Raw genomic sequence first — 24,501 nt, 5'->3', positions numbered from 1 at the left:
GCACTGACCGTGTGCATGAGCCCCTTAGGCTGAGGCACTGGGGAGCTGACCCCACATCTTGCAGACATGCACCCCCTCTCTGCCTCAGTTTCCCTACCTACGGGCCTGTGGCAGCTAGAGGTTCCCTAAGCAGCCCAGTTCCCCCTGGGGTGGAGGCTGGGTGAACAGATGAGACTGCGTCCCTGGAGGGCTTACTTAGCACAGATCTCTTCTGGTCTGCAGTGAGGCCCGGAAATGGGCCTTTTAAAGTTCCCAGGTGCTGCTGCCACCTGCGGTGCTGGTACGAGAACCCCACACCAGCTGTCACCCTCTTTCAGGGAAGGATCAGGCCTGGCTTGTCGCTTGCTCTCCTGACCTGAGGACGAGCATCTGGAGCTGAGCTCAGGCTGCGCTCACATTTACCACGTAGGTGTTCAGAGGAGGCTGTGTGGACTGACTATTCTGGAGCCTTTGCTGCTTATTTCAGAGCTCCTGTTGCACTCTCCTTTCTAATTAATTTTCCACAGGCAAGTGGCCCAGTGGGTCTCCGGCTTTAAGCACAGTGGGCTTGGGAGTTTCCAGGTTAAGTAGTTAATGATTAGTAATCAAAGACTTCAAAGCATGGGTGGGATGTTAGCACTAGTTAAAGAAACTGTGAGATTAAGTCTTTTCGTAGAGGAAAGTGGTCCTTCTGCATTATGAATATTCAACAGTAGGTTTATTTAATAAGTTCTTTGGCACTTGTCTTTCCTAAAGGAGACTCACCAGTGCCTGGGTGGGAGTCTGGCTGGGATTTGCTGAGAAGGACCATTGGACCGAAGATGGGGTAATGGTAATGTCACGTGCGAAAACAAAAAGGGTGAAGGGGGTTAGGAAGATAGCAGGGTGGCTAGAGGGAGCTCGCTGAGGAGGCAGGAGTGCAGCCAGTTCACACACACCAGTGACTGGCCTGGAGGGAGACTCCAGCCCAAACTCCATTGTAGCCACCCACTGGTTTTCTAGAGGCAAGAAAAAGGCACCATGGTCTGGTGGTTTAAAGCATTGATCCCAGAGTCAGAATTCCTAGATTTGGCCCTGGACAAAGTACTTAATCTCTCTGTGCCTCAGTTTCCTCATCTGTAAAATGGGGATAGTTAAGGTACCTACTAGCATTGTTGTGGAGGAGTTAAGAAATATTTCTAAAGCAGTTACTATACCACCCCGCACATAGTAAGCACCATATTAATGTTTGATAATAGATTTTAGCATCTTCCTCAGGTCTGAGTAGTGGGGATCTGAGCCATCTACATCTGCTCCTGGCTCCTGATCTCTGTGGGATGAGTAGGAGGAAGGGGGCAGGCCGACTGGCGTAAACTGAAAAATCACACACTTCCAGAGCCACGCAAGGCTTTGTCAGTCCATCAAAACTGGACAATTCCACATTTGCCCCTTCATATGACACGGAAATAAAAAGGTGTTTTATTCCAGAGCTATAATGAAATACCTAATTATAGATTTTCTTTTTGATACAAAATGTTCTTGAAGTCGGACTTCCCAATAGCGACTGGGGATCGGAGTAGGAGAAAGTCAAAGACTCCTCCTCCTTGCGTGTGAGGAAATTCTTTGGCAGAATTAGCCGTGCTCCTTGGGGAATGTGCTCTGCAAATAGGTTCTTTTTTGAGTAGGTTACTCATCTTGCATCAAATTATCAAATTAGACCCCACAAATCAGAGCCAATTATACCAGACAGGCAGAGTTGGCTCTACATTCAGCTCTCTTCCGGGAAGGCTCCTCATACTCTAGAAAGTTTCTTCTCTCCTGGCATCAATAGACATCTCTGTGGTTATCCTTGAGGTTCCTCATTTGGAAAATGTGTAAATCTTTCTCAGAAAATGAGGCAAGCACAGGAGCTTAGGTGTGGGCACAGCCTACCATGGGAACCCTGATCTATGTGCACTTGGAATCCCCCATGGGCCTTGCTGGCATTTCCACCAAAGAACCCAACAGCCAAGGGGGAATGACGGCATGCCCCAAGGTCTGGGAGCAACATGAAATACAATCTGAATATCCTGACATTTCATCAAAGCCTCCTGTTTTAAAAAAAATGTTCATACAAATTTGTACTCCACTCCACACGGTATGCATACATTTCCACCTCCCTCCTTCCAATCTGAAGTTATAGGAAGATGTACACATTTATCCTATGATTTTGAGTGCCCCACTTAACACCTGTCAGCGTGTTGCACCACCACCTCAACGTGCTCTTTGTAGGAACTAGAGATTTCTGCAGCTAAGCAGCGTCCTTTGACCATTATGTGGAAATACCCTTTCTCAGCGTGCACACATGCATGCACACAGGGTCATCAGGGCAAAATTTTGTTCAGCTTGGGCTTGGTGCACAGGAGGCCTTTGGTTACTCTTTGTGAATTTTCCTAAAAAAGAAATCCTTCATTCGATCAACAGCACTTTGGAGGACTCCTCTGTCTCAGCTCTCCATTAGGTGCTGGAAACACTGGAAGTGTGACACAGTCCTGCCTTCTGGTGTACTGGTTGATGGAAGAGAGGGACATGGAAATAATGGAAAAAAAACCCAGCTGCACAGAGTAGGATAAAGCTGCTCCTCATACAAGGAGTTCGGCTCATTTTCGAACTTGCAGTGCCTTATCCTGAGGCAAGTCCAGAGGAGCTTCTAGGTGGGGAAGTGCTCCTCAGGGCTTACTATCTACCTTCAGCCTAGGCAGATGGAATCTCAGGGGTGGCAAGTCCTTAAAGCCAACCAGTCTAAATCCACGTAGGGCTATACAGCCTTAGATGACTTGCTACGTGATCCCCTGAGCCCACCTCTCTCTGAGCTGCCAACCTCATGTTTGGACCACTCTGACCACGAGAGAGCTGCTCTATCGATTGTCCTGGATTTGCCAGTCCTCCCTCAGAGCCAACAGGACAAGACTGCTCTCCTGTGTGTAGGGCAGCCCTTCAGCTACTAGAAGGCAGAGCTGAGACGCTCCGGGTCTTTCTGGTCCAGCAGCCCGCATTCCTTCAGCCATGTATTCAAATAGATGGGTAGAATTTAAGGAGGTTGGACCTTAGAAGACACACACCATAACAGCCTTCCTATGGCAAGAGTCCCTTCAGGAACATCTGGAAGAGAGGGCTCTAGCATTTGCTTAACCATCCAAGGTAATGGTAGTGGGGGAGGGGCGGCATCTCATTACCATGGAGGGCCAGTCCATTGTGTTGCCTGGCAAGGGTCCTGCCACAAAGTCCTCTGTAGTGACCGGATACCTGCTATTCCCTCTCCTTCCATTGCTGCAGCGCTCATTGACTAGATGCCTCTTTCACTAACACGTCAACGCCAAATCCCAGAATCCCCCAAATCTCAGTATGTGGCGTACTCTCCAAAGATTGAAAGTACCTATAATGTATAGGTATTAGTTTAGGAAATTCTTTATCCCAGGAGGAATCACGAGCTAGAGAAATTGCAGAAGGCAATAACCAGGACTTCTGGTGTTCGTGAAATTTCATCATGTGTTGATGTGGGAAATGTTCACTGTGTGCTGCTGTCTAGACACAGGTGTGTTGCTTGAGAAGGACAACTCTGGCTGCCTACTGACTGTTCTTCAAACCCAGAGCCTACAGTGGTCCTGGATTAATAATCCCCCCTCACGACAACCTGCATTTCATCCATCACTACTTCCTGCATTTCATCCATCACTACTTCCAACAGACTGCAGCAATGTCTCTCAAAGTCCCCCCAACAGCTGACTGGCCCATGCCCCCATAGCAACCACGTCTGCCCCATCCCTCATGGGAATGATGGAACAGCCCCCTAACTTGCTTCCGTGTCTCTTTTGTCCCAGTCCACCCTACACTCTGCTGCCAGAGGGGTTCAGACCCCATCATGGCCAACCACGGCTTAAACCTTCCCCCGGTTCCTCCCTTTGCTTTTAAGGTGAAGTCCAATTTGTCGGCATGGGTTTCAACGATCACCATTACCTGCACCCAGACTGACTCTTATGTCTGATCTCTCTCATGCTCCTTTGGAAATTCCAAGTTCCATCCACACCAACACTGGATTTCTGCTCCTCAAACATGCTCTGGTTTTTCTTCCCTTTGCCCAGGATGTTCTCCCTTTTTACACCTGGGAACTGTCCTACAACTTTCAAGATCCAGATCAAACGAGCCTTGACTGTGAAACCATCCCTGAGCCCGTCACTCTGGGGTCCCCGAACACCAGACCTCTCTCATTTCTGGTCCCATCCTCCATTTGTTGCATGTTTATCTACTCATGAGCTCCTCCAGGGCAGAAGCTGTGTCTTTTTCATATCTGCATCCCTCCTGCCCAACCCCCGTGCTCAATAAATGTTTGATGAATGACTGAAGGAAAGAATGTTCATCATCAGAAAATTGCTCATCAGAGCCCTGCACATCAGTGTTGCCAAGAGATGTTTTCATCAAATGTGGTTGCTCAGTGTCAGTATCTAACGCTGTCCTGATTCATCCTGGAGCATCAGAAATTCAGAAGAGCTTGCCGGGGATAGAAGAAAGGCATTTTATTTGTTAAACAGAAAATCAGGGTATGAGATGGAGCACTAAGATATGCAAATGCCTATCTTCTTTGTAGGAGAACCTGGGAGAATCATACTAGATTATTTTGAAATTAATTCAGCCTGAGTGTCTGTGGAGTTTAAATGCAGCCCTCAGGAGAGTAAATAATGCAGAATGTGAAACCAGAAAAGAGATTTGAGATGCACCAGTAAAAGCTTCTTTCGGTCCAACTTCTGCACCAGATCATTCTAGTTGGTAGGATCCCTATGTAATTTGCAAAGCTTAAAACCTGTTGCAAAAGAATTAGCCCAAGCACGTGATTTAATCATAGAAGAGGTTTCCAGCCTCCTCGGCCTTGTCAACAGTAGGCCCTAACGAATGAGGGCTTGTGGACAGATTCCAGGTTGCTTGCTAAATGTCAATCATTATGCATTAAACAAAAATTTCACATACATTAATCTTTAAATATCAAGTGAGAGTGGCTGCTCCAGGTTTGCAAATTAGGGATTTAAAACTATTATTTCCGAACAGTTCTTCTTGGTAGAAGGATCAAAGATGTGACTACCAGAGCACCCTGGGAGTTTAATGAGATATATGTGTAAGTGGCTGAAAACTGCCCCGGCTCCAGGGTTCCACATTCCAACACGGCCTGCTTTGTCGGTCGCTGTGTCCTTTCAAGTAGGAGCCATGTGAGGATGCCTATTCAAGATCATGCACTGAGATGGGGAAAGAGCTGGGTTTGGGGGTGTCTTGGCCTCGAGGGTGCGTATTTGAGGGGTATTTTCCTTTCTCTGCCCCAGTCAGGGATGGGCAGATGAGAGGAAGGCCAGCCAGGTGTGTCAAGGCTCTCTGGAGATGGAGATGTCACCTCAGCCTGACACCTTGGGGTCTGTCTGGGAGGGCTGGAAAAAAGGCAGATGTGCCTGTATATGTGTGTGTGGGGGGGGGGGGCACAGCCTGGGTTCGGATTCAACTGGCCTGTCTGAACTCCAGCTCCATCTCTCAGGCCGTGAGATCTTGGCCAGGTGGCCTTAATCCTGTCTTGTCACCTTTGACATGGAGTTGCTTGGTTTATTAACACTGCACTTCACCAGGCTGGATGCAGTGAGGCCGAGGCTCTACAGAGCGGTTTCCCTGGTGATTCCGGAGCACCTTGCAGGAGCAAGGCTTCCAAGGGGGGCTAGGGAGCTCACTTCACTTCACGAGCACTCGCATCTCAGTCACACAAAGTCCCCAGAGCATCAGGTGCCTGGCTGGGCCGCGACCTCCTGGGGCTATTCCAGGACTGCCCGAATCTTCTCTTTCTGCCGGCCAGTTGGAGCAGCATGCTTGTCCATTAGAGGACTCCCAGCCACAGCTGTCAGGCTGCCTGACCCACACCACCAGAAGTTGGCCTCCTCAGGCCAGCCTCAGATCTTTGCTCCAAGAGGAGATCTTGGTGGCCGGGCAGGGCCATAAGGACCCAGGGGGTCCCTCATGGAGGAGAGGGAGGGGGGAATGTTCAAACTTCATTTCAGCCTCCTGTGAACTCTTCTTCCTGCCCGTCTCCTTTTCCTACAATCTCCCCTTCCCATTCTGCTCCGAGATCTCTGCCACGGGGCCATTCAAAAATCCAGATCTCAACAGGCCAGTCCTCTGTGTACACTTTGACTCCCACAGGCCCAACTCCAGGCCAGTGGTGTCCACGACCTGGCCCAGCTACTCTTCCAGGCTCATGTGCAGCTACACCCCCGCCCCCGTGCCTTCCAGGACCTGCCACACCTGCCCACTCACAGCTCCCCGAAAGTAGCTGGGGCCTGATGCTTCACAGCTTTTGCATATGCTGTTCCCTCTCCCTGGAACGTCCTTCACTATTTTCATATGGAGCAAGCTCCTACACATTCTTCAAGGTCCCAAATAAGCACTGTGTCTTCTGAAAAGCCATCAGCCCTGCTCTGGCCCCCCACCCCTACCTTCCTATACGGTTTCCTTCCCACTCTCCAGGAGGAAGGTGATCCGGGGGCCCAGCAGGCCCAGCTGAAAGCAGCAGAGAGCAGCCTGCTGTGAGCCTCTGTACAGACCCTCCAGACAATATGATCTCCGTTTCACCCTGGCAAAGTCAGGCCCGCTCACCTCCCCAGGGCCCATGTGGCCCTTTCTCTCTGTGGCCTCCAGCCTGCCAAGCTGGGACACAGCAGCCACTTCACCACCACATACACATCCAGCCTTCCTCCTTGACCACATGCCTTCACCCCTCTCTCTGCCTCTCAATTTAAAGGAGGGCAGAGGGGAAATGTAGCTCCATCCTGTGTCATTCGGGGCCAGAGAGCTGACAGGGGGAGTCACAAAGGCAGAGTGTGGGGTTAGAACAGATGCTTCAGTGAAAGAGAGGGAGGCAGGAGGAAGACGTGCCCCGTATTCTCAAACCTCAGCCCTGACCCTGATCTTCTTCCAGGTGACCTCCACCAGCATACTTCAGTTGGAAACAAAAAACAATTTGTGGGGCACCTGGGTGGCCCAGTGGTTGAGTGTCTGTCTTTGGCTCAGGGTGTGATCCCGGGGCCCTGGGATCGAGTCCTGCATTGGGCTCCCCGCAGGGAGCCTGCTTCTCCCTCTGCCTGTGTCTCTGCCTCTCTCTGTGTCTCTCATGAATAAATAAATAAAATCTTTTTTAAAAAAGAAGAATTAGAAATAATGTGTGGGTAGTCACCAACATGACCACGCTGGGCTTGTTATTTAATAACCCTGTGTCTCCGTTTTCTCACTGAGAACGTCGAGGTAACGGTACCTGCAAGCAGCTGTTGTGAGGATTAACTAAGCTGATATGTGCCCCGTGCTTAGAAAGTCTGGCACTTGGTGAGCACCGTATGAAGGTCGGCTGTTATTCCGACAGGGATGGATCTTTAGGGTTCACCACACGTGGTAGAGGTCACATGAACAGGAAGGAGCAGGTCAGAGTTGCCAGTCCTGGTGCACCACTCCCTCTCCTTGAACCCCACGCATTTCACAGGCCCAGCCAGGACTCCGAGCTGCCACACACATCTCCTACCTGCCCTCCGAAGTGCTCCCATTTGGCTCCCTGTGCTGCTCCCTAGCATCTGCTCTCCTGGGGTCACACAGCCCTTGTCTGGGCCCTTGCACTTGCTCTCCAACCAGCCCCTAAATCTATGACCTTGTTTTGAACTTGGTATTGACCTTCACCACTCATCTAGGACCCAACCCAGTCCTCTGGTTGCATATCCCCCAGGTCACAGGTCACAGGTTCCCCATGCCCGTAGAATATGAAGTCACCGGGGCCTCTTCTTCCCTGCCACCCACCAAGGGGAGAGTAACGACACAGCCCCTTCCAGTGCCTGTCACCTCCTCCCCAGGGCGGGAGCAGCTTGCTGGGAGGCCTGAGTCAGGGTCCTGCCACTCAGTTCCATGAATACGGACATTCCCTTTCTGACTTCCCTGGAAGCATCCACCGCAGCTAGTCCCCTGATACCTTAGAATGTCGTGGGTTCCCTCCTTCCTGTTCTGACCACTTCCTCTGCACCACCTGGGTGACGGGGGTCCCTACCAATGGAGGAAACCAGCCCTAGCTTAGTGGGTGCCCTGGGGCCTGGGAGGCCTCTGGGCCAAGGCACAAGTTCTCTTCAAAGCAGGGTCACTGGGCCATCTCTGGCTGGGCATGTTGATCTTTGGGCTTCATTTTATAACTGGGACAATGGAGAGAGCAAGAAGTCCAATATGTGCCCCCAGAACTGATGGAGATTTAACACAGGAATGCTTCCTGGTCACCCGTGTGCACACTGCCCTTTGAAGAAACCTCATTCCCTAGAGTGAGCCTATTCTGGGAGGAAGGCGGAGCAGGGCACAGGCCAGAGATGCCCCAGCACTGTCTATACCTGGGACTACTGGGCTTCATCTCAGGGGAAAGGACAGGTGGAGAAGAAATGTGAGGGTTTAAAGTTAGAGTGGCCTGAGTCTAAATCCCAGCCCTGCTCCTTACTATGTGACTTTGGGCAGTTGACTTCCCTCTCTGAGCCCGTTTCCTTATATCTACAAATTAAATAATAATAAAACAGCAACAACAATAATAACTTCCCTTTTAGAGACAATATCAGGAGCTAGTGAGCTAATAATGTATGTGAAACCCCTGGCACCGAGTTGGTGCCCAGTCAATCCTGAGAGTTGGCCCAGGGACACAGCCGCCCTATTGTCACCGTGTACCCTTCCTCCCCCGCTCCTCCTGCATGTTTCCTGGCCCCTGTGGACCTTCTCCCTGCACTTTGCTCCTGTTGCTCTTCCCGAGGCCTCAGGGGTTGTTACCTGAGAGAACTGCCAGTGGAGCTTCATCCTCTTGGCTTTGGCATAGCTGCACTCGATGAGCCGTGGCCGACTGTTGACGTCCACCAGGCACCGGTTGTCATCGTCATCGACTGTGGGGCTCAAGATGCCCACGTGGATCTGCTGACTGCTCGTGTAGTACACGTTCTGGGGGGAAGGGGAAAGAATGCGGTCAGATGTCATGACCAGAGAGATGGGGAGGGTCAGGGGGGCCTCTCCCTGGGCAACTGGCAAAGGGACCACAATCCAGTGGTCTTCAAAATATTATGTACCACAATGGACAATAAATCCTTTTACATCATGATCCAGGATAGTATCTGGTATACATGTGTAATGGAGACAAAATTTTCAAGAGCCGAAATGTAGTCTCACCATATGCAAAGCAATCTGCTATTTTCTATCTTATTCTTTCACTGAAAAGCCTTGGTCATAAACTCTTCAGTTGATTTCACCACCTATACTTTAAAAAACATGGTTTGAATCCATTATTTGCAGGTTTGCTGACTTCTTCCCTCCATAAATATTTTGTGCAAGATACTGCACTTGGCCAGTAGATAGAGAACAAAAGACCTGTGCCATGCCTTAGGGAGTTCAGAGTCTTGTGTGATAGGAGACATGTAACATGTAATTTCCATCCAGACTGTGGAGAGCAAGGATTGGCAAATGTTTTCTCAAAGGGCCAGGTGGCAAATATTTTTGGCTTTGCAGGGTGTTGGGAGGTCCCTAAGGCCACTCCTAGGTTTGATGATTCGTTAGGACTCACAAGACTCAGCCCATATTTGTGCTCACAGTTATGATTTCAGCAAAAAGGATACAAGACCTATCAGCCCAGGGAAGAGGCACATAGGGCAAAGTCTGGGGGAAACCAGGTGCAAGATTCCAAGGGTCCTCTCCTAGGGGTCATACAGGGTGCGCCTAATTCCCCCAGCAAGGAGCTGAGACAACACACGTGAGAGGTTATCCCCCAGGGAAAGCTCTTTAGAGATTCAGCTGGGTTTTTATCGGGGCTGGTCATGTAGGCAACCTCTGCCTGGTACATACCAACATTCCAGACTCCCAGAGGCAAAGCAGGCGTTTAGCATAAACCACACTGTTTGTACAGTGGCACAGTGAGCCACTCTTGCGCATCTGGGAATGGGGGAAACCCGTCTGAAATCCAAGTTCCCAGTGCCTGTCAAGGGCCAACATGGTAAGCAGGCTTTTCAAAGGACACCAGTCAGGGCTGCTGTGTTAACTCTTTCCCGCGCAGAGGGCCATACAATCTGAAAACTCAACTCTCCCATCATAGCATGAGCACAGCCAAAGGCAATATGTTGGATGGCTGTTCTGATAATGCTTCATTTACCAAGAGTAAGGGCTGGACATGGGCTGTAGTTTACTGGCCCTGGTCTGGAGGAAGGTCACATGACCTTTGCCCTTCAAAGTTTTCAGTGACTTCTCTCAACTTCAAGCCGTGGTTCCCAAAAAGGGCTCCGAGTGACAAGTCATAGGGCTCTGTGAGCTTTTCTCTTCATATCACTAGAGAAAGTAACACCTTCGCTTATGATTAGGCCCCATGGACAAATATCTGGGGATCCCTGGGTGGCTCAGTGGTTTAGCGCCACCTTCGGCCCAGGGCGTGATCCTGGAGTCCTGGGATCGAGTCCTGCATCAGGCTCCCTGTGTGGAGCCTGCTTCTCCCTCTGCCTGTGTCTCTGCCTCTCTCTCTCTCTGTGTCTCTCATGAATAAATAAAATCTTTAAAAAAAAAAGATATTATAGGTTTTTGTTTGGGGTTAGAGTTAGGGTGGGCCCTCTTATTATCTTCATATATTAAAAAATGCTCATGGGTAAATATTTTTGATTAATTACAAATGATAAAATGAAGCATTTCTTGTTTTAGTAGAAGAGGGTGGTTGACAAGGAATTTTAAAGATGAGTGCAGGGCATAAAAGGGGTTGTGGGGTGAGAAGGGACGTGCAGGGAAGGAAGTAAGGGGTGGTCGTTGGGGGGCATGCTCCTCCTGACCCTTGGAAGTCCAGGGAGGGCGTGGAGAGGCAGGCAGGGTCACCCTTCAGGCATAAGAAGATTCTCAGGCCAGAGTATCAGTCAAGGTCCCGACAGGAAACAAAAAAAGGATACAAGACATTATCCGCCCAGGGAAGAGGCACATAGGGCAAAGTCTGGGGGAAACCAGGTGCAAGCTTCCAAGGGTCCTCTCCTAGGGGTTACACAGGAAACAGATGGCACATTCAACTTAGTGGAATCCAAAGAGGTGGTAATGAAGGCACAATTCTCAATGGTGTGGGTAGGATGTAAGGGAGCCACAGGGATTGTGTAGTTCTTTGAAGATAATAACATGAAGCTGTTACCACTCCCAGACCCGAAGGGATGAGAGAAGAGAGCACTTATGAGGCTCTGGAAGAGAAAAGCTACGTACACGGGGGTTGACTTGCAAGAAGGCTTCAGGGTGGGAGGGTTTGGGGATAATGGTGAGTGGTGGTGAATAAACACCCCGACCTTACTCTCCCCTCTCCACTCCGTTCTTTTGCTGGGTCAGCCCATTGGTAGAATCCAGCCTGAAGCCAGAGAACATGGGAGCCCACTGAACCATTCCATGAAGTCAGCCTCCTCAGGTAGAAGAAGTATAATGAGAGGATCTGGAGAGCCAAATAGGAGACACCCAGATAATCTTATAAATTATCAGGTTTAGTAATCCACGGAAATAGGCATTAAAATACCCAGATGACCGATTCTTCCCATAACAGAGGTGAAGAATCATAGTGATCAAAGTTCTGAGCCTTGGCCAAATGTGGAATTCCTAGCTTCAATGTGGAAATGTGACCAGAACGTGAGGGATAGAGGAGCCTATTCAACATCTATATTGGGTAAGAGACCTTCCATAGTGTGGCCCGGATTTCCCGTTCACTACCAAGGAAAGCCAATGACCTCCTGTGGCTTCCAGTTTATTGGAGGTGAGGGAGAGCATGATGACTGTAGGATTTAGGAAGTTAAATGGACACAGTTAGGCATCTCACCATCCAGCCACCATCTCTCCATCCACCTCTCCATCCATCCATCCATCCATCCATCCATCCATCCAACATCAATCTCTAAGTCGAGATCTGAGGATAATAGAGGTGAGAGAGCCGTGGTCTCTATCCGGGAGGATCCAACAGCCAAGCTGGGGAAACTAACATATCAGGAAATAATGGCTCTAATCACACTAATATGAGCATTGCTTCTGTTCCTCCACTTGCCTATCCTGACTCTTGCTACTTGAAAAATAGAAATAAAAACTCACCACCACCTCCAGAAAGGCTTCTATGAATGTGCAAAAGCCTGGGGCCTCAGCCGGCCACCTGAAGCTCTCTCTAAAAAGTGCAGAGCTGTTTATGACCTTGGGTTGAACGCACCACACCATCTCCTCAGGACACAGTACAGCTCTTAGTCCCCTAGATTTCCGGAGGCTTGGGAGTGCGGGCTGCCAGACAAGGACAGCCAGGAAGTCAGTTGCTGCTACCCACCCCTTCCTTCATCCCTGTCATCAGGGCCTGACTCAGGTCTCTAGGGCAGACTCTGCAGACACAATTGGCTGCCCAGGTAATAGCTCAAATCAGTTTTATTCACTTAGCTGCTCCGAAGTGCTTGGGGGAGATGCTCTGAGAGACATGCGTGCACTTCCTAGCTGGTACAGCTGTCATCGGAACTGCTTATTGCTCCAGAGTCTGGGAAAATCATAATAGGGACAGACAGTTGTTTGTTATTTAAAAGCAAACACCAAAGCGCATCTTGAGTGGTAGGACCATGAAGCTGGCGGATCAAAGAGAGAGATTCGGCTGAGGATGCTCACAAGCCATCCCTCGGACACCTCAGAAGTCCAGCCAACAGTGCATGGAGTCGGTAAACGGCCTGAACACAAAAGAGGGGAAACCGTTTCCTACAAGATGTCCCACTTTTGGTACTAGGAGGCCATGCGAGCAGAGCTGTGCTTTCTGCGTAATGGGGAACCTGGAAGGTTTCAGCACGAAATGTCTTAGAACTGTGGTTCCCACAGAGGGGTGGTTTTGCCAACCAGGGGATATTTGGCAATGTCTGAAGACATCTGTGCTTGTCACGACAGGGGCAGGGACGCTGCTACTGGCATCCAGGGCGTAGAGGTCAGGGATGCTGGCCGCCTAAGCTCCTGCGATGTGCAGGACAGCCCCACCCCACCCAGCCCACAGCAAAGAGTCACCCGACCCCGGACGCTCAGGCGTGCTGCTCTTGAGAACCGCTGCCTGAGGAGGCTCCTAACAAAAGTTGAAATGTGTTTAGCTCCCATCTGCCAGACACAAAGTGACGTGCATGCTTCTATCCCACTGAATCCTAAGACAACTCTATGAGGCAGGGGCTGCGATAATCCCTGTCTTGTAGATGGGGGAAACTGAGGCATGGGAAATTAGGTAAAAGTCCCAGAGGTGGAGTAGCTGAGATTTAAACAGGGTAGTTTGACTCCAGAGCCTCTCACCTGACCGCCTACCTCCCTTGGGTCACTGTAGCTGCAGCAGCCAGAGGCCGGAGGGGGAGGCCAGGAAGCTGGCTTAGGACGCTTGCCCCCGGTGATCCACTTGAGCTCTGAGAGGGGGCCCAGACTAAAGAAGCAGCAGAGGCCTGGTGGGGCCTGTGCCCAAACACCTGTGATACAGGAAGGCGAGAAGGGCCTACACGGTGACATTCCTCCTGGAGCTCCCGTCAGCGGTGGAGGGCGAGCGGGAGCCTGCTGTGGATCTTCTACACCCCTTCTGCCACCTTCTGTACCACCTTCTACACCTGGGGAGGGGGCATTGAATAGACACCCTGACCACTCGGCAAATCCTCAGGTGCAAATGACTGACTCCACTCATTTCCCACACAGCCTCATTCACCTCGGCAGGGCTGCCAACCTGGTCAGGGCATTTCATTCTGATGCTTGCGAGGAAAAGAGAAAGAGCACCTGCAGGTGTCACAGAACACACACATCCGTAGCTTGGGGTCCACCCCAGTGGAATTCTGGAATTCATCAGCCCAAGAGCAAGAGTCATGACAAATAGCTGAGCTGGAAAGCCAGCTGGGGAGCCCACAGCACCCCTGGGTGCACACTCCTGCCCTTAGGGCCACTGAGCCAAGGCCACGCAAAGACCCTCAGAGTTGGGGGTCCCCCTTGCTCTATCACTTCATCTTCTGGATAAGCAAGGGCCCCCACCCTGAAGGGTACAGGCCGACCCCTGGCTGGACCCCCGCCGGCTGTCCTCAGCATCCCTTCTCTACCTGGCTGGTGTGGAGGTGGGACCTGCCTCTGCTGAGGCTGAGGTATGGCCGTCCCCAAGATCTGTCCTTCACCCACCAAATAGCAGCACACTGGCAGTGGAGCCACCTCAGGAAGGGAAGGGAGAGAAGAGAAGAAACGTAGTTTTGTACAACTGCATACACTGGGTACTGTCCATAGCGGCAGTCACCTTCCAGTTGTAAGGATAAGGAAACTGAGGCTAAGGGGGTATATGAGCCTTGCCAGGGTGCAGAGGCGGGAGGTTGCTCTTCCCTCTCCTGGGGAGGTTCCAGGGGAGCCTGAGACCTTGGCAATTCAGGGCCTTCATCCCCCTCCCGAGTCGAGCACCCCAGACAGTCTCGTCTCCCCCAACCCTCGGCAGGGCCTCCCCCAGAGCCAAGGCTGAGACAGGCAGGGGGAGAGGGAAGAGGGCTCCCAGGCAAATCAGGAGCAAAATGGGGGTGGTTAAGTGACTTAATGACACGGTTCCAAGGTGCAAGGGAAGTCCCAGCTCTCTTCCAAACAATGGGCCTGTGGATTTGGGGCAGCTTTATTTCCTTCATTAAGTGATGTTTCCTTGGCAATACTGCTGGCCTATCGAGTGGGTGCCCTTGAAAAATGAGGTAAGTTAGAGACATTTAGAGATACTCTCTCATCGGGAGATGGAGCGGCAGTGGCGGTATTTCACTAAAACCTGCCTCGGCCTGGAGGGTGTCGAGGGGGTGTGAGGAGGGGAGTCATTGCAGGGCACTCCTTACGAGAGGCTCTAGAGCCTACCAGAGGGGGAAACAACTCTATTTGCAGGATGTTTTCATGGGGAAAGCGACCCAGGGTGAAGCAGGGTCCTTGAGGCCATTTCTTCGGATACTTGTAGGAGATATGTACCCTCATGGATTGTTTGCAGCCCAACAAGGGTTTAAGAGCCCAGTCTCCTGTGGGGTGGGGAGCACACCAGGGGAGGGACAGTCTAGGGGTTGAAAATCACAAACAATAGTGCAATTACAAAGTGTCAAAATGGAGGGTGGTGGCAAAGATCCCTAGAGGGAGAGGCAACCTGTGGGCTGGACCACTGCAGCAGCGGCTTCTGGAAGGAGGGGAGGGATGCTGGGCTTCGGAAGAGGAGAAGGATCTGTGGGCAAATGAAGTGAGGGAGGGGACAGGGATCAAAGGGACACACTCCTAAATGCAATCGAGCAAAGGCAGTGCTCTCTACCTTGGCCACACAGGAGAACCAGGTGGGGAGCTTTGAAAAGTCTACATCAGTCTCAGCAGGTGAGGCCTAGGTTGAGGGTCTGTTCCAGGTGATTCCAATGCACAACCAAAGTTGAAAACTAGCTGTATGAAGGACATTTTGTGCAGCCTAGAGAGGAAATGTTGGGACAGCACCTACAACCACCTGGATTCCTGCTCCCTTCTCATCCTGGGGCCACACGAGATCCCCATCTGCAGGGACACTGTTCCTAAGACTCTAATGAGGGTGGCCACAGCGGTAGGAAGCACCAGTGTCTGGGAGAACAGTTCTCAAAGTGTGGTCCCAGCATCATCTAGGAACTTAATAGAAGAACACATTTTGAGCCCAACCCCAGACCTGCTGAATCAGAAACTCTGAGCAGGGCCCAGGAGTTTGTATTTTAACAAGCCCTCCAGGGACGCCTGGGTGGCTCAGTCGGTGAAGCGTCTGCCTTCGGCTCAGGTTATGATCACAGAGTCCTGGGATCAAGCCCCATGTGGGGTTCCCTGCTCAACTGGGAGCCTGTTCCCCCTCTCCCTCCTGCTCATGCTCTCTCTTGCTATCTCTCTCTCTCTCAAATAAATAAATACAATCTAAAAAAAAACCAAAAACCAAAAAACCCAAAACCAAAAACAAGCCCTCCAGGCAAGTCTGATGCATGTGAACGTTTGAGAACCACTAGTCTAGGAGAAAGGTGTCCTGGTGGGATAGAGTCAAGTGGGCTTGAGTTTCCGCTCGGCATCCCTGCCCTCACTTGGTAGCTGGGAAGCCACTCTGAGCCTCAGTTTCCTGACCTGTAGAGGACAGTTGTGAGGGTTACCATACTGCTAGCCCCTAGCCTGGCCACGGGGACTGCAGGGCGAGAACAAGGCAGGCAGGGAGGAGGTCTCTGTGGGAGGGCAAGGAGAGACCCAGTAGGGAAGGGACTGCAGGCCCAGCGGCCCTGCCTCAGCCCCCTCGCCTCTGGCCCGCGTCCTGAGTCTCCTGGCCGGTGGGCCTGTGGGTAAGGGTCCGCAGAACCGGCAGGCGGGGCACGGGCATGCACGGCGCAGGGGGGTGGGGGCAGAGACGAAGCAGAGGCTTGCTTTACTCAATCTCAATTTAGAGTAGGGACTGTGACATCTGTAATGTGTGCTAGAAATGGGCTCTTTGTCCTCTTTACCGAGAACGTGCGGCGGGCGCCTCTGCAGATAGGGCAGGCTGATTTAAGGGTTTGGTTACTGGTCATTAACCCCTGGACACAGAGGTTAGCTACAGTGCTGAGGGCCGCAGGGCACCGACGCTAAATCAGGAGTGAAGGGGAGTCATTTTCAAAAAGATCTCCTGTTCACTGGCCACAGAACCAGGTACATTAAGGGAATGAAAACATTTATAAACATTCTCTTTGCCGTAGCTGTGAGGGAGCACACATGTGGAAAGCAAGGTCCCCCTGGTGAGCCCGCTTCCCTGGGGGGCAGGGAACAGGTGAGGCTAAGTACCTGAGCCCGCCAGGTGTGTGTGGGGAGGTCTGTAACAGGCACTCAGTGCAGGGCCAGTAGTCAATCCAGTTTGATTTAGCAAACCCTGAGACCACGGATCACGCCCTGAGCCAGGGGTAGGTGCTCAACCGCTGAGCCATCCAGGTGCCCCAAATTCTGTTTTTTGAGTCAAAGCCATCCAAGGGGCTTGGAAAGGGAGCTAGGGCTAGAGGTGACACAGCCACTTCTGCAGGCCTGTCTGCAGGACGGGGAGCTTTGGACCAGAGTGCTGTCTTTGAGCGTAAGACTGAATAGGGAAGACGAAGCTTGGCTTGATTTCTGCCTCCCACTGTGCACCTGAGCAGGGCAGCCAGGCAAGCAGCTGCTCGGCACCATTGCGAGGCTTGGAAATTTTGACTTAGAGCCATAGCTCGTGTGCTTCATTCTGGGCCTGGTACCAACAGCATGGGGGTCAGCGTCTCTCCACCACCGTCTATGGGGTTGTTTGCCATCCAGCCAACCCAGGCAGCAACCCGAATCTCCCCCCTTGCTCATCTTCTCTTCCTGTGTCATTCTGAGCTCCTAGTGTTACCTGGGCTCAGTGTTTCCTTTGTCAGCCCCTCTGCCCCAGGACAGAGCCAGGTGGCAGGAGCCATCCTGGGCTTCCTGCATAGAATCTGAGGGCTGAGCAGGAGGGAATTACCAGCGAGGGACCAGAGACAAACTGGAGAAGGCAGCTGCAGATTTGTGATGCTGACAGCTTTATTTGCTTTCTTGTAACAGCATCTTGCTTCACTCTGACCGTAATGGTAGGCATGTTTCACCGTCTGGCCAGTCACAGTACCCCATTGCCTTGGCCCAGGGATTGGTCCCAGGATGGACATGTTGATCCAGTCTGGGCCAATCAAAGTCCTCCCTCAGATTTTTTTTATTTGTGGGAGTATGTTGGAAGGTTCTAGGCCCAGAGCTACTTGCTGCCTTCTTCTTCAGGAAAATCAGGGAAGCCTTTTCCGTTTGAATATAAGAAAGACTAAGGTTACATATGAAGGGAACCGTAGCCAAAAATGGGAGGGAGGGCAGGTGGGAGGGAGAGAGAAAAGAAGAGGAGGAGGAGGAGGAGAAGGAGGAGGAGGAGAAAGAAGAGGAAGAAGAACAGAGGAGAGGGGAAGGGAAGGGAAGAAAAGAGAAGACAGGAGTGCAGCAAGCTTCATTTCTGCCCCTGGATCAAGCCCTGCCTGAAGCTGGGCCCAGACATGGAACTTGTTGATTACATGAGAGAACTGCATTTAAGTTGGTTCGAGTTAGGTCTCTGTCACTGGCAACCGAGAGTCTTGACTGATATACAATACCCGGGAGATATTTCAAGAACACCAAAGGGAATGAAGTGAAAGGATCAAACCACAGTGGTCTTTAGCTACAGGGTGAATGTAGATGGTATGTACCCATAGGATTTATTCATTTACTATGATAAAACAAGTCACTTAAAAAATGTTACTGAAGTTTGTGAACGTCTGATTGTTTTTTAATAAGATAAAGACCCAGCTCACTCATCTGCAGCCTAGAATGCTTGCTTTAGTGGGTGGGAGGCTAGTGAGCCTGGAGGTTCACATCGCCTTAGGAAGCCCCTGGGAGCGAGCCGAGTCTCTGAAAATTATCTATCATGTGGGTATAAGAGGAGAAGAAGCTGAGGACAAAAAGGAAGTCCGAGTTATGGGAAAGTGAGGTTGGTGCGGCCTGGGGTGAGACGAGGAGCGGGTGCCCTGGACTGGGATCCCTGGCCGAGCAGACTTTCTGCAGCCTCCTGCACCTGCCTCTAGGGAGCAGTGCTCGCCGCCTGCCCCGCCCTGGGCCTTAGCTGCTCATCTTGGATCTGGGGCCACCCCTCCCTTGTCCCCCCTGTTCTCTGTACTTTTCAGAACATGATGAGAGGGCACAAAGCCAAGGACTGGTGCCGGCGGTTGTGACGAAGCAGGAGCAGGTGTCGCTGCACTTGGCCTAGAGTGTCTGACAATGACCCCTCCCCTGAGAATGGCTCCGGCCAGGGGCGGGCCCCAGACAGTCTGTGTCCTGTGCCTCTACCACCTGCCCACGGGGCAGAGGGGCTGTCAAGGGGCTGAGAAGCCTGTCTCCTCCCAGGAATTTAAAACATGAGCTGGAAAGACGCAGAGATGAGGCAGCTCTGTAGCTAAGACAGGTTTAGCTCAAGCAGATCCATGAGGCCCCTGGAGCTGCCCCCCCACCCCCCTCCCCACCCTGCACCACTGTTGACCCTCCTTTTGAGTCTATGCAATGCAGTCACCCCGCGTTTCTGTAATAGCACCCACCCTTTGTGTGTAGCTGAAGCTGCCCAAAGGTGTTGCAGTTGTGGTCGATAATAACCGCCTCCCCTCGAATGCACAAACACAGCTCACTTGTCCAATACGAAGTTCACTATCTTGAAATATCAGTCCCCTGCTCTCTGACCGCCGGGTCCCAATTTGGTCCCTATTTTGGACGGTGCTGCTCAGAGCCCTTCATAGCTGGGTCTGCTGGTCTGCTACGAGCTGCGTCTACTCACTGACAAACAGCGAAGATGGAACAGATCATGTGTCCCGGGATTCTTCGGTCCCCAGACACTACCTCCTGCCAGCTCGGCGTCAGCTTGCGACGGCCAGTGCATGCTCCTCCACTACTTGAGCAGATCGATTCACCGTTCTGGCCTTTGATGCCCCTCCTGTGTTCCCCCTCCTGACTGAGCTACTACACGTCCCTGCAGCATTCGTGTCACACTTGGCCACATGCCTTTCACCAATGGGATACGAATGGGAGAGATATGTGCCATTTCCAATCAAAAGCTTTAAGGGCAATCTTGTGATGTGCCATAGCTCTTCTTACTCTCTGCCACCGGCCTGGCAGTGTCCCAGATGGGAGCTGCTTCTTAGGCGAGATGACACAGAGCTGACGCTGAACCATGATGACCGCAGAGCATGAGCAAGAAATAAGCACCTGTTGCTGTGAGTCATTCGGGGGCCCTCCTCCTAAGCTGAATGATAAATCGCTACTAGATGAGGGGTGCTGTGAAATTCTAAGATATGGGACATGGACTTTGGGGCCAGAGAGTGGGCAGTGAGGAAGCCTCTGTGGAGGCTGCGGAGGTGGTGACCTCTTTTACGCAGTGGGGAGACACCGGGTGCAACCGCTGCCTGCAGTCACTTGGTGGACGGGGCTTTAGACGAAGCGCAGGCCTTTGTTACTATCGGCTGCTTTCGACAAGGCGCTGCAAGAGGGAGATAAGGTCAGCAAAGACTTGGACAAGTAGCATGACCGAGAAACGTCTGTTATTGTAAGCCACTTGGATTTCGAGGGCATCTGTTACTGGAGCATAACGAAGCCTGAACTAACCGACACAACCATTTTGCTATGCTCCCTCACCAAATCATCACACAAAAATAGAATCACAGAATGCGATGCATGCTCTTGAGGAAAACAACAAAGGACTTGGAAAGTAGGTAACGAGAAAACTTGATCCAGCAGGGGGTGGGGAGGGCAAGGGGTTGGCTCTAGAAAGATCGACTCTGGACTCTGGATCTGAACTGCCTAATTTAAGTCCCCCTCCCCTCACTGTTGGTGAGCTGTGTGACTGCTGACGATGCCCTTGGCCACGCATTCTTTTCATTTCCTCATCTGCAAAAGCAGGCGATCTGAACAGGACCTGTTGCCCAGAGCTGCTGGGCAACTGTATGGCCAGAGGGCTCGTTAGTGTTAGCCAGTAGTGCTGTTCTTGTAACATGGGATCTCTCCCATCACGTTACCAGTTTCCCAAGGGCAGGAAGCACAATTGTATCTCTATTGTCCAAAACACTGCTTGACATGGGACACGTACTCAAAACACGTTAGCTCATTAAGTGCATGTGTTAATAAACTATTCAAGTCCTCGAACTCCAGGTCAGAAGTCCATCCAGGCTTCCTCCCTAGTGCCTGTTTCATGGCCCTTCCTCTAAGACTTCTCTTAAGGGTCCCTGTTCTGTTTTGAACCAGCACCTTGGAGATCAATAGTGAAGATGGAATGGGAATTCTCTCTTGAGGACAAGATTCTCAGTGTTTGCTCCCAGGATGCAGTCTGTGCCAAGCCTAACTCTCACCTGGCCCCATGAGCAATGGGGTGGGGCTGGGTGCTCGATTATTTGAAGGCTCAGCCCAACGGTTATCCTGCATTGAGTTAAGAAGAGCTATTATGCTGAGTGAAATAAGTCAATCGGAGAAGGACAAACATTATATGGTCTCATTCATTTGGGGAATATAAATAATAGTGAAAGGGAATAAAGGGTAAAGGAGAAAAAATGAGCGGGAAATATCAGAAAGGGAGACAGAACATGAGAGACTCCTAACTCTGGGAAACGAACTAGGGGTGGTGGAAGGGGAGGCGGGCGGGGGGTGGGAGTGACTGGGTGACGGGCACTGAGGGATGAGCACTGGGTGTTATTCTATATGTTGGCAAATCGAACACAAATAAAAAAATAAATTTAAATATATATATATACATATATATATGTGTATATATATATATATATACACATATATATATAAAGAAGAGCTTAGAATGTTCCCAGGGAGAGGGAGAGAGGGGGAGTGGGAGAGAGAGTATGTGTGTGTGTGTGTGTGTGTGTGTATTTGGCAGATTTTCACATATGAGGTCAATGGTGAGCTCGACTCACCAGCAATCTCAGTGGTCAGGAAGATGGGGGGAAAGATCATGGTAATAAAACCTACAAGTTAAGATCCAGTAGGGAGAGGTTAGCTCAGAGACATGGACCTCATGTGGATGAAACATTGGTGCCTGATTGTAGTTTGCAAATGTAAATCTCGATTGTGCAAGCTCCAACACCGTCTCCATCTCTACCTCCTTCTTCCCTGAGAAGAATAAAACCTTCTTTACTGGGGAAAAAAGGTCCAGCTCACGTCTTTACTGGATGTTATAGACCTCAGACAGCAATGCCAGATGGACTGCATTATGATGCAGAGAGTGCTAGAAGACTGAGGCCATTCTTTGGGGGATGCCTTTTCTTGCCACACCACAAGACAGGTGCTCAATAAATACTTTTGGATGAATCGGTGAACAAATGAATGAGCGAATGAATGAAATAATACAAAGTGGCCATAGCCATTGTGATGTTATAAAAATGGCCACAGATTTTCCCCATCACTGCATGCCATCTCTGCCTCTGTCTGCACTCCGAAGCTGGGCTTGGACGTGGCCTTGTGGCTGACTTTTGGCAATGACAAGCTTTTTCCAGCAAACTCATGCAGTTATGCTTGTCCTTTCTTGTTGCTCCTAAGACCCGTCACTGCCGTCATGTGAAGGAGCCTAGATGAGCCCGTTGGATGATGAAACACACATGCCCCAGAAGCTCCCTCTTTCCAGCTGACAGTCCGCCAACCTCCAGCAGCCGACCCAACTTAGCTGACCAGCGGTTGGCCACAGATGCCTGATTGAGCCCAGCTGAAGCTAGCAGAAGACAGGATCAGCCCAGCCCAAACTGCCGACCCTCCGAGTCTTGAGCTCAATAAATGGATATATCTTAAAAAAAAAAAAAAAGATTTTATTTATTTATTCATGAGAGACACACAGAGAGAGGCAGAGACACAGGCAGAGGGAGAAGCAGGCTCCATGCAGGGAGCCCGATGTGGGACTCGATCCCAGAACTTTCAGGATCACACCTTGAGCCGAAGGCAGACCCTCAACCGCTGAGCCACCCAGGCGTCCCAAATGGATGTATCTTACGCCACTGAATTTTGGGGGTAGTTTTCTATGTGCTAAAAATGACACAGGTAGCTCCTTTCAGAGGTATGTTTTGTGAAGTATATGGTACAGGGTGTGGGTCCTCAGCAAACTGCTGCTCTTTTTCCCCCTCCCGATTACAGAAAATAATTATACTAATGATATTATGCAAAGAGCTCCGACTGTGTGTCGGGGATGCTAAATGCTTTACAAATACACTGGTTTTATCCTCAAAAGAGCCTTGGATAAGTGGAGTATTATTGTCTCCATTTTTAGGTGAGAAAATGGAATTCGAGAGAGGCAAATGAATGTGGAGCAAGGGGCAAAGCTGGGAGCTGGACTCAGGGCCCCTGGCTCCGAGACCCAGCTCCCAGGCACAATGCACTGCTTCTTACTGAAGAAGGAAAGGAAGGTTCCATTCTTCCCACCTGCGGCTCCCACTCCTGAAGTGTTCTTTCTGGTCCGCTTTCGCTTGTGCACATCCTACTCTTTCTCTGAGGTCCAGATGCGGCTCCTCCTCCAGGAAGCCTTCCCTGACCTCTCTAGGTGACCGGGACCCAGCCCTTTTCCTCCTTGGCAGCTGGGAAGCCCTGCTGACCTTGGACCAGGGTGTGATGGGGATGGAGGTCGGTTGCCGTGAGAGCCTGGGGAGTGGGTACTCTGGGGGACCCAGGGTGACTGCAGCGGCCGAGGACGAGGGGATGGGCCCCCGAGCCCTTTCCTCCCAGTTCCCATGGGCCTCCGTGTGTTCAGCACGGCTAACTTCTGTTGTCTTTGTGGGGATTTCTCGCCCTCGCTCAACCCCTCTTACCCCTCTGTGCTTCTTTCCTGGCTGAGCTTCTTTTGCTCCCCCTCATCCCAAACCCTCCCCTAATGTCTACCCAACTCCCAGGAGCTTTCAAGAACAGTCCTTTCCACCCAAAAGGGACTTCTGTCACTACTGCGCATGGCTCTTCTGGAAGACACTTCCACCCTTGCGGGCTTTGAATCTGCTATTCTTGGGCAGCTGGGTGGCTCAGTGGTTGAGTGCCTTTGGCTCAGGGTGTGATCCTGGGATCTGGGTTCAAGTCCCACATCGGGCTCCCAGTGAGGAGCCTGTTTCTCCCTCTGCCTCTCTCTCATGAATAAATAAAATCTTTTTAAAAAAATAGCTTGTAAACATTTTTAAAAAAATGTTTAAAAAATGAATCTGCTGATTCTCCCGCCAGGGACATGAGGCGGGGCCAAGACTCCCCTTTCCCCACAGCAGTGCCCCTTCACCTCAGCCCTCCATCCGGGACAGAGACACGGCCTCCTTAGGCATCGGCCGTCAGGCCCCCCTCGCGCTGCCCGCTGTGTGCTCCTCGCCCACGGGCTCCCCAGCAGTGTGCCGTCGCCCCTCCATCCCCTGGGCAGCTCTGTGGGCGATGAACGGCCCCACCTGCACCCGGGCCTCGGTTCTGGGGGGCCCCTTGTACTGCGCTTCAGCCACCCACACCTGCACCCGAGATCTTGGCGGCTAGAACTGCCAGGATCTACCCCAGGAGAACCCCAGGATCTCACCCTCCGCTGCCCTACTTTCACCCAACCACCTATTCATCTTGATTACTCTCTCACGTCCCCAATGCCTGCTCATCCACCTGAGACCTTCAGAATAATAACCTTTTTTTCTTTCCTCCCCTTCTTTATCTCCTTCCCAGCCTCTCCACGTTCCTTGAAAGGCTGCACTGAAATTCCCTCAACCACCCCCTTGCCAGCACCTCCCAGTCTTTAATTCCTTATTCCTTTTGCCTTCAACACCCTGTAAGGCCCGCTCCTGCAGCCTGTTCGCCTTCTCCACACCTTCTCCCTGGAAGCTGGGCATGACCCACGACAAATCACGGAATTGGGCAAATTAGAGACACCCTCCCCCCAGACTCATGGTCTTCAGCTGCAGCCATGCCCCTCCATGCTGCCCTCCCCACTAGGGCCTCTGGGGGTGCCTGCTGGGCCTC

The 24,501-nt window shown here is 51.3% G+C and overlaps 1 protein-coding gene across 3 annotated transcripts in view; it reads right to left on the bottom strand.

The window, feature by feature from the left end:
• The window catches only part of GALNT18 (polypeptide N-acetylgalactosaminyltransferase 18), a 337,820-nt gene that overhangs the window by 6,650 nt on the left and 306,669 nt on the right, over positions 1–24,501 (bottom strand). For all 3 annotated transcript variants that reach the window (XM_072794063.1, XM_072794065.1, XM_072794064.1), the window contains one exon: positions 8,800–8,964. In XM_072794063.1, the coding sequence (XP_072650164.1) occupies positions 8,800–8,964 (165 nt within the window). The remainder of the gene's footprint in view (positions 1–8,799; positions 8,965–24,501) is intronic.

This window comes from Canis lupus, chromosome 23 (assembly GCF_048164855.1).
Source record: "Canis lupus baileyi chromosome 23, mCanLup2.hap1, whole genome shotgun sequence".
NCBI lineage: Eukaryota > Metazoa > Chordata > Mammalia > Carnivora > Canidae > Canis > Canis lupus.
The sequence above is the reverse complement of the archived record's forward strand: the minus strand, read 5'-3'. Positions and strand labels throughout refer to the sequence as shown.